This window comes from Streptopelia decaocto (assembly GCF_964273445.1).
Source record: "Streptopelia decaocto genome assembly, contig: HAP1_SCAFFOLD_45, whole genome shotgun sequence".
Taxonomy (NCBI): domain Eukaryota; kingdom Metazoa; phylum Chordata; class Aves; order Columbiformes; family Columbidae; genus Streptopelia; species Streptopelia decaocto.
In genome coordinates, this window is record NW_028117033.1 from 1,035,586 (window position 1) to 1,046,023 (window position 10,438).

Consider the following 10,438-nt stretch of genomic DNA (forward strand, 5'->3'; position numbering starts at 1 on the left):
TAATTCCATGGAGGGACAAAGACCTCTGAGCTGGGGTGAGAGGCCAGAGCTGGAAATGGTGTTTGTGAGGGGCCAGTCCAGGTGATAGACCTGGGGCTCATTCCATGGGGTGTCCAGTGCACAGGGGCACAGCCCAGCCCCCACTCTGCTGTTCCTGCAGGTCTCTGGCAGGAGGCCTGGTTGTGAGGGGACACTGCTGTGTGCCAGCCCTGCACACACACACTGTTCAGCTGTACACTGATGTTTCATCTCTGACCATTTTCTTGCCCATATATTTGAGAGAAGGTTTGGAAGAAGAGTCAAACCTTCAGGCCTTGCACTGAGGAGATCACCTTTCTATCTGGAAAGCCTGTTCTGAGGCCAGCTCTGTCACAGCAGTGCCCATTGCCTGTCCCTGCCTGCGCCCACAGCACTGACACACAGCAGGAAGGTGACCAAGCTGCCAGAGCACTCAGGCCTTGCACCAGCACAAGGGATGAGAAGGAGAGTGTGGGAGTAGAACCAGAACAGCTCTGGATGACCAAGTGCTGCTGCTCCCTGGCAGGGCTGCCATGATGGACTCTTTTCCCTTCCACCCATCACGGGAACCATCCCTGAAGCTTTAAAAAGCCCTTGCAGGAAGGATATAGTGAAAAACGCGTCACTAAAGAGCCCTTTATTTTGTTTAAAGACAAGGAGAGCACAGCTCCTCATTTTAACAACCAGTGGCCATAAAAGAAAAGCAGACAGAGAATTAGGAAAGCGGATGTCAACATTATCACAATAAAAACCCTACTAACAACAACAGATAATCCAGATGACAGGCTGGGTCTGTAGTTACATTGAAACAACTATGCAGAAGCAGATGAGCAGTTTATTGATTCAGAAAACCATCCAGTCATCAATTTCCTCAGGGCATCCTTGAGCTGCTGGTTCCTCATGCTGTAGATGAGGGGGTTCACTGTTGGAGGCACCACCGAGTACAGAACAGACACCACCAGGTCCAGGGATGGGGAGGAGATGGAGGGGGGCTTCAGGTAGGCAAACATGGCAGTGCTGAGGAACAGGGAGACCACGGCCAGGTGAGGGAGGCAGGTGGAAAAGGCTTTGTGCCGTCCCTGCTCAGAGGGGATCCTCAGCACGGCCCTGAAGATCTGCACATAGGACACCACAATGAACACAAAACACATAAAAGCTAAACAGGCACTGACCACAAGAAGCCCAAGTTCCCTGAGGTAGGAGTGTGAGCAGGAGAGCTCGAGGATCTGGGGGATTTCACAGAAGAACTGGCCCAGGGCATTGCCCTTGCACAGGGGCAGTGAAAATGTATTGCCTGTTTGCAGAAGAGAATTGAGAAACCCAGTGGCCCAGGCAGCTGCTGCCATGTGGACACAAGCTCTGCTGCCCAGGAGGGTCCCGTAGTGCAGGGGTTTGCAGATGGCAACATAGCGGTCGTACGACATGATGGTGAGGAGATAAAACTCTGCTGAAATGAAAAACAAAGACAGAAAGACCTGCGCAGCACAACCTGAATAGGAAATGGCTCTGGTGTCCCAGAGGAAATTTGCCATGGACTTGGGGACAGTGGTGGAGATGCAGCCCAGGTCGAGGAGGGCGAGGTTGAGCAGGAAGAAGTACATGGGGGTGTGGAGGTGCTGGTCCCAGGCTATGGTGGTGATGATGAGTCCGTTGCCCAGGAGGGCAGCCAGGTAGATGCCCAGGAAGAGCCAAAAGTGCAAGAGCTGCAGCTCCCGTGTGTCTGTGAATGGCAGGAGGAGGAACTGGGTGATGGAGCTGCTGTTGGACATTGGCTGCCTGTGGTATGAGGACCTGTGCAAAAAGGAAAAGACAGTTACATGTTAGGGGTGTCTTCTCTGTGGAAAATGAGCAGGCTGTTTCCCATGGAAAACCACCTGCCCGATGGAGGGATGTTTCTGCACATTCTCTCTTTCTACCAGCTGAGAAAAACAGTTCATCACAGTTTAAAATGCAGCCTGGGCATCTGTTTTCCGTGAACACACCTCCAGGGCAAGACCCCCTGAGTTGGTGTGAGAACAAAAACTGACCCACACTCGCACCCCAAGCCCAGAGAGCAAGAGCACCAGGGACAGGTGGAGAAACAGGGAAGGACACTGCAGTGCTACCAGAAAACAAAGCAAGGACAGAAAGGCAGACGGGCATGCTGTGGAACCTTCTCCTTACCCAGCTGTGCTGCTGCCACTAACATGGTGACACTGTAGAGCAAGTACTTTTAGCACCTTTTTTGTGTACCACCTTGCAGGAACCCTTCACCTGGAGGTCCAGCTGCTGAGGTGGAGACTCGTGACCTGGACCCCATGGCTTTGGGGCAGAGGGTCTGCTGGGGAGGAGAGGAGACCAGGGGTTGCACTGGGAAATGTGTCTGCACTGCAGGTGATGGAAGACGGGGTCCTGAATCCCCTCCCCAGCATTTCAGGTTGTAGCTCTCTCTCCCTGCCCATGTCTGTGCTGCCTGCAGCTGTGTCTCTGTCCCTGGTCTGCTCCCTGTCAGTGTCATAGACCCCACCCCACCCGCTGTGTGCTCAGCTCTGTCCTGCTCACACCTCCTGGAACTGCCCAGGGGCCGCTCTGTGTATACAGGGGCTCAGGAGCAGCTCAGACAAGTCCTAACCAGAACTGGGGTCTCAGTGTCTTTTCCAAAGAGAAAAATAAATCCCCATCTCCCACTGCACACCCAGCCAACCAAGAGTGGAATACTGAAAGCACAGACTCCTTCCCTTGCAGCTGTTGCTGTATCAATGTCATTGTTCAGAAGGACCCTCTGCCATGTCTGTGGGGGGATCTGGAGCTCTGAGCAGCCCTGACCCACACAGCCCCCTTCAACCCCACAAGCTCCCTGCCTGCCCTGCCGGGGGTCGCTCCTTCCACCTACAGCTGCTGCCATGGGATCTCCCGGGCAGGCTGAGCGCTGACCCTGGTAGGCGGCAGAGTCCCTGCCCCGGCACAGCCCTGGGGTGCAGGGACCCTGCTCTGCAGGACAGCCCTGGGCACCCCTGGGTGCTCACCCGGCTTCACAGCTGTTCAACATGGCCTGACAAGAGCCCCGTCCTTACAGATCCCACCAGCTGTGCCTGTGCCAGTTTCAGGAGATGCCTTCAGGAGCTACAGCTGCACTGCCCTGCACCCAGAGACTTACCATGGCAAGGGCTGCAAAGGTTTCTCCTCCAGTGAGCTCTCAGTCATCCTCCCAGTCCTGACCACCTTTAATCTCTCTCTGCCTTGCTCGTCTCCTGAGATCCCCAGGCAGAGCCCTCAGCCCTGCTGCGTGTGCAGAGGAGCTGCTCCTGGGCAGAGCTGTCTCTCTGCAGCGCTGCCGCTGCCATGAGCTCCCTGTGTCCCAGGAGCCCAGCCCTGCTCAGCAGCACAGGAGCAGCCCAAGGCACTTTAATGACCCCTCTGGTGGGTTTGGTGCTGAGTCCATGGACATCAGACCCTGAGGAGAAGCTGAAGGAACTTCTCAGGAAGTCAAACTCAGATGCAAACTCCAAAGTTTCCTGTAATATTAATGGGTCCCACTGAGGGACACAACTGAAGAACTCACCCCAGAGGTTGTTTAGAGCAGAAAACTGGAGGCAGTGATGACAGGTCAGGAAAAGTAATGTAAAGGTGTCTGTGATGCTCAGTAAACCTGGATGTGTTTCATTAACCAAAGGGCTAAGCCCTGACCCCGAACCCTGGGGAGTCAGATCCTGTCCCTCCCACTTTGCCCAGGGCCCTTCCTGGGACAGTGTGATGTGGGGCTGTGCAAGGCCAAGGGCAGGACTATGGTCCCACACCTCCCAGGTTCCTGGCTGGGGACAACGAGGGTTTTGGAGCTCATTGACAACATCTTCCTGACACGGGTGACTGAGGAGTCAGTGGGGTGAGGTGCCCTGTGGGACTTCACACTTACAAACCAGAAAGAGTTGGTCAGGATGGAACAGTCAGGGATGGGAAAGTGGAGCTGAGGCTCCTGGGAGATGAGAACAAGGCCAAGAGCAGGATTTCAGGAGAGCAAGCTTTGGCCTGCTGAGGGACCTGCTTGGGTCATGTGGGATATGACCTTGGTGTCTGCAGAGCTTTTCTCTCACATCTCCTCCCTCCTCTCTCCCACCTGCTGTGGTGCAGCGTTTTTTACCCTTTCTCAAATACAATATCCCAGAGGTGCTGCCAGCATCACTGAGTGGCTCAGATTTGGCAAGTAGTGGGTCCATCTTGGAGCAGCTGATATCGGCTCTGTCTGACGTTGGTCAAACTCCTGTTGTCTTCTCAGAGAGGTGACAACTGTAGCACACCAACACTCACCCCCAGTTCCAAGACTTTGCCATGTAAGCCCAGTACAGGGTGACAACATGTTGTGTGCTACAAATCACTTGATCATGGAGAAGAAATGGATCTTCTGTCAGCAACTCGAGCAAATCACCAGTGAATGAGTACGTTCCTATGGGGAACTGTAATTGCCCTGACATTCACTGGCCAGGAAAAGCTGCAGGTGCCAACAGTCCAAAGGATCTTGGGCCAACTGCTTAACACGTCTGCCTGATGGGCCAACAAGGGTGATGCTCGTCTGGATCTGGAACTGGAAAACAAGAAAACCCTGGTGAGGGATGTGAACATCAGTGTCCACCTTAGCTGTTGTGAGCAGGACACAGAGGGGTCCCAGGCACCAGAGGGGAGGGAGGAAAGCCAGCAGCAGAGCACAGGCTGGTAGAATCCAGAAGAGAAGACTTTGACTTACTGGGGGATGGTGGGCAAAGTGGTGACATGGAAGTGGATCTGAAGGGTGAAGGAGCTCAGGAAATCTGATAATCCTTAAAGGACAGGCTGCTCCAAGCACAAGAATGATCTCTCCAAGTACCCATGAACAGAAGCATTTATCTCATGAGGCTGCTTGTCTGACCTGATGGAGCTGCAGGGCAAAAAGGCAGCACACAGGAGGTCGGAGCAGGGGAAGCTGCAAAGGAGGAATTTAGAAACCTTGTCCATGGATGTGGAGATGATGCCAAAGCTGCTCTGGACTTGATACCTGCACGGGAAGGGCAGCAAGATGAGCTGACAGAGCTTCACTTGCAGTAAGAGAATAGACAGGGTGAACGTGGGCCTGCTGCTGAACTTCATAAGAGTAGAATCAGACGGGACTGAGGTTCTTCATGGCTTCGTTGCCTCCATCTTCACCAGCAAGGTCTCCTGGGACTTGGTTCCTGAAGGCAGGAGTCTGGAGAACACCCAGCAGTGGATGGGGCTCAAGTCATGGGTGACCTGAGCAAACTCAAACACCGTTACAGAACAGGAGATGGGTCACTTGACCAGCTCCCTGAACACAAGTATCGCTGTGCTGTGGCACCTGAGATTGCCAGGAACGCCCACCTCTTGGTCCAGAGGAGTGTAACTCCTCTTGAGGTGTCCTGGCCTGTCTCCTCACTCATATGGTGATTTAGTTACGCATTTTTCTGACAAATTCAGTCTCTACTAGGAGACACTCCACATCAATGTGAACTGGAGGCTGCTGATTCCACCTGTTCTGGAAAGAGAGGGAAGGGCGAGCAGGGAAGGAAATAGAAGAAATTTGGCTCTATTGCTATTTATTTTAGAAATGGTCTCTGTTTGGCTATTCATGAAGTCTCTCTAGTCATCCACACCGAACTTGCAGTCTTTAGGAAAATGATGCACAGAGCCTTGGCTTGTAAGAGCATTTTCGATGTTCATGAGCCCTCTGGTGCCATTATCCTGAATTGCAGATGCTGAAAGAATGAACAAACCTCTAATGAAGTGAAAGGCAGAAGCAAACCCCAAGTTTCTGAGGGTGTTTGGGACCCCATGAAGGATCATCACTGACACAGCTGTGAAGGAAACAACCAGTGCATGTCCCTGTCCCTGGAGGCTGGTGAAGGAAAGACTTGGAGACACTGGTTACAGGTGGTGAAGGGGATGTGGAGGTGGCTCTGATGCCATGTCAGCCCTTCATGTCTATCATCAGGATGACTGAGCCCTAACCCCAGGACCAGGCAAAGGAGACCCCTTCTCTCTTACATTTCTCAGGCTCTGCCTGTGGTCACTGGGAGGGTATTTGTGTTTTGGGGGTGCATTTGGTGCCAAGTGCTGTTGCTTTAACCACAAGGCTCTGGTTTCTGAGGATTTGGCAATGCCTGTGAGGTCCTCAAAACTCATTCACCTTCTTTCAAACACCTGGCAATGGTCACAAATCACCTGAGCTGTCCCAGTCCCAAATTTGCTCAAATCCTCAATTTGGATCCATGCCCCAGCATTGAAATGCACACGTTCCTTCTGCTGCTGCCCTAAAATAAAAAAAAAAAATCAGCTTATTCCACATTAGCGTGACCAGCCCATGCTCTCCAGGTCCTCTTCTTGCCTTTAACGCAGTTTCTGCTACGCATAGACTACTGTCTTCCTGCACTCCCATGTGTCTCACAAACCTTTCACTCTTGTTGTTCTGTAATGGGCCAGCGCTCCAGGAGGCTGGTGCTTCCTCCAGGTTCATGGATGATTCCTGAGGACCATCCAAGTGTGGGCAGTGTAAGAGAGGAGCAGAGCAGGGTCAGCTCATGGGCCATGACTGAGCACAGCCACCCCAGCAGCAGCCATTCCCCATCTCCCAGGCACAGCCATACCCACAGCATGCAAATGGCACTGCCATATATGATTAGTCTGAAGGAACCCTACCCCCAAAAATCCTCCTCCTATTCCCCCTCCACCCACAAACATCAGCCACATTCCACTTGTGGCTCAGACATGGTTGTGAGGATTTGCTGAAGTCATCAGCCATCACCCTTTTCTACCCCACATCCCCTGACCCTCACCCACACCACACATGGCCGGTCACTGCTGCTCAGGGGCTCTCGCTCTTCAATAGAGGCCTCGAGCATGGTTCTTGGTTCTCCCTGGTGCTTGTTATAATCCTCCTCGCTCCCTCCAGAGCTCATGGTGAGATTTCTTGCTCATGACAGGCCCTTTGTAACCATCTCTTATGAAATGGCCATCTTTTTGTGATCATCTGTGCAGGTGTTACCACAGAAAAGCATCCAATATATAAAAATCTGATAGCAAGTGAAATGCAATAAAACCTGGCTGAGCCAGCCCCATAGCTGTATCTTTCCAGCAAGGAGTTTCTCCTGAGAAAGGGATTCAGCCTCTGTCATTCTCTGCAGAGGCACATGAGCAGTGTCCATGCACCTGGGGACACAAAGGGTGACTTTTGCCAGACCACACTTTATCAGAACCACTTAGATATATCCCTATGGATGACCCCATCAAACCTTAGAGTGCAGCAAAGATTGGAGCTGCGAGCTCTCTTCATCTGCCCTGTGTGACACATGTAAAATAAACTAACCCCATCAAAACATTGCTTTTGATTCTCTTCACAACCTGAAGCACCATAAGGGTCAGAATTTGAGCCAGGATTCCCAATGAGGACTCACACGTCCTGCTCTTCAATTTTAGGTGTTCACTGGAATCTCAGCAGACATGTCACGCTGATATCTGGGGTCAAGGAGCTGGTCAAGTGTCTCATCTCCATTTCTGTAACGGTGGCTTTTCAGCCTGGCTGATGTGCAGACTCTGTACATGGATGCTGACACCTCTTGAACAACCTGCTCTGAAAGGATGAACAAGGTGGTGTGTTCCTTCTGCAAGGGTATTAGGACAGCAAAAAAGTCCCTCGGTTGGGGCAAATGAAAAGGGATGGAAAAGATGTGGTCAGAACTGTTTATGATTACTTGTTAAAGCAGCCCTGCACCTCATGTGAATGATTCATGTGCTCAGGGAGAACCTGAGAGCTTTGTCTAAACTGAAAACATAAAGGAGAAGGAAGGACAGCGTCATTCAGGCTCAAAGGGACCTCATGAGGTGTCTTGACCAACCTCCTGCTCACAGCAGGGTCAGACCAGATTACTCAGGGCTTGATCCAAACACATCTTGGTCAGTTTCTGGGACAGAGTGAGTGCGCACTCCTGGGAAACAGCTTCCAGTGCTTGACTGTCCTCATGACTGGAAAGTTTCTCCCTTTCTACAGCACCTTTCCAAGCCCAAACATCCAGATTGTTTTTTACTCATCTACTTGCACACTGACACAGACCATAATATCCCACCTTGTACACAAGAATATTGTGGGGGATGATGCTGGATTCCTTGCTGACTTCCAGGTAACAGACCACCACTGCTCTGCCCACGTCCACAACCCTGTCCTTTCCTCACAGAAAGCAAAGAGGATGGACAGACACAACCTGCCCTGGGTAAACCCTGTCACCTTCTCTTCCTGACACCCAGAAATGGGGTCCCAGTGGACATGCTCTGGGGCACAGCCCTTAGTTTCCCTGCTCACCCATTGGCCATTTTGAAAAGTGCACACACTGTGTGAGCCAGTGGTCAGGGAGTCCCCCCAGTCTCCATGAGCTTTCCAAGATGGTGGAGAGTGGCTTCATTGTGACATCGTCCTGCTGTCCCAGCTCCTGGGATGCTGCCCCTGCTGTCCCATAGACTGGAAAGGATTGTGTTAGTTCCAGTGACCCTGACTTGATCCACATCCACTGCTGGTTGTTCTGCAGATTCCCGTCTCACGTCACAGAGGCCTGGGACACATGCCTGGTGAAGAGGGAGGACAAGAGGACACAGGGATTCTCACCTCTTTCCCTTATTAAATTCATCAGTAGCTACAAAGTGTCTTTGTTTCTCCTTTAAGTGTTCCTGCAGTAGCAGCAGCTCATTATGGGGCCCTTGAATTGCCTTCCAGGTCTAGACTGAGTTCTGATCTGGACTGTTGCTGTGCTTGGAGCTGCTGTCCTTGCAGACCAGATGAACTCACTCCTGCCACCCTGCCTGGCAGTTCATTCCATCCGTGTCACAGCTCTGTCTGCAGCACTGACAGCTCCAGCTCCCCCAGTCAGATCCCTGGCTGAGGACATTGCCTCACATCTGGGCTGAACCACCCCAGCTGTGGCACCAGCCCAGCTCTGACCTGCCACAAGGAAACCTGGTACCAAGTGTCCAAGAGCCCATGTGTGCAAAGGCTTTGCTGCAGAGCACAGACATGACATGGCCAGAGATTGATGAATGTCTCTCTAGACCTAGGAGTATAAAACGAGAGCAAAATGCCTGAACTCATTCAACTGAAGCTATTCCTCCCCCGGCTTGGAGGAATTAGATCCTTTGCTGTAATATTGCTGGTGTCCTGTCTAATGATGGGACAAGAAAAGTTGATTCTCATACTAATTCATTGTTTAATACAAAGAACACACTGATGTGTCTCTTCAGAGGAGAGAGAATAAACATCACTGATTACTTCAGGTTGTTTGAAAGGATGTGCTCCTGGAGCCCCAGGGACACCTGGAGGAGCCCAGAGGGGACAGAGAAAGGGACATCATGGGCTGCTCCTGTGCTGCTGAGCTGGGCTGGGCTCCTGGGACACAGGGAGCTCATGGAAGCGGCAGTGCTGCAGAGAGACAGCTCTGCCCAGGAGCAGCTCCTTGCACACGCAGCAGGGCTGAGGGCTCTGCCTGCAGCACCGAACGCACAGGAGACAGGCAGAGGGAGGGAAACACAGTCTGGGCTGGGAGGATGCTGAGACATCAGCAGAAACCGAATCTTCTCATATATGAAGCCTGTGGCTGCAGGGCATTGCATCTGCAAATCTTGGTAGGATCTCAGAAAGCTGTCACATTGCAGAGCCTGCGAGAAATGTAAGTACAGATCTCAGAGATTCTCTGATCAGAGGAGAGGATGTGCTGCAGAGCAGGGATTGCCTTCTGCACTGTCAGAGTGACAAGATGTCAATGCTGCATTCTCCCCAGGGTGGCTGTGGGGTGTAAATCTAAATGTGCAGGCAGGGGTGCTCAGGGCTGTCCTGCAAAGCAGGGTCCCTGCACCCCAGGGCTGTGCCGGGCAGGGACTCTGCCGCCTGCCAGGGTCAGCGCTCAGCCTGCCCAGGAGAGCCCAACAACACTGAGGGGAGAAGCTGTGGGGGAAAGGAGCAACCCCCGGCAGGGCAGGGTCCTTCTGCTGCTGGGTTCTCCATGGATCGGGGCTGCTCACAGCTCCAGCTCATTCCAGAATATTGACAAGAGGAGGTTTCAAGGAGAAGAAGAAGAAGACAAAGAGTACTACAAAGATAAGGAACCTCCCTGAGTTTGTGTTTTCAGTCTCCTACTCTGGGGAATGGGTGGTGATTAAGGCCGTTCTTAATTTTAAACAAATACTTGAGACACATAAACTGCAGTAGGTCTTCAAGAGAATCCTGACATGCCTTGCCTGTCCTCTGTCTATGCAGAACCAGCATCACCTTGGCTGGACACCTTACGCTTAATCTGTAATTTGTTTTCCAGCCTGCAAACAGGAAGATGCCCCCAGGCAGTGCCCTGTGAACAGGCAGGATCTGTAGGGCCAGGGGGAGGGCACAGAGGGTGGGATGGTCTGTGAGCACTGACAGGGA

At 52.3% G+C, this 10,438-nt stretch overlaps 1 protein-coding gene and 2 long non-coding RNA genes across 6 annotated transcripts in view; 1 reads left to right on the forward strand and 2 right to left on the reverse strand.

Moving 5' to 3' along the window:
* The window catches only part of LOC309451970, a 626,315-nt gene that overhangs the window by 561,282 nt on the left and 54,595 nt on the right, over window positions 1-10,438 (forward strand). The window lies entirely within an intron of this gene.
* Window positions 1-10,438, reverse strand: part of LOC309451968 — a 163,209-nt gene that overhangs the window by 4,363 nt on the left and 148,408 nt on the right. The window lies entirely within an intron of this gene.
* Window positions 831-1,787, reverse strand: LOC309451949 (olfactory receptor 14A16-like; the record flags this gene model as incomplete). The annotated part of the gene is made up of 1 exon (XM_082076643.1): window positions 831-1,787. The coding sequence occupies one exon, from the start codon at window positions 1,785-1,787 to the stop codon at window positions 831-833; it is 957 nt and encodes a 318-aa protein (XP_081932769.1).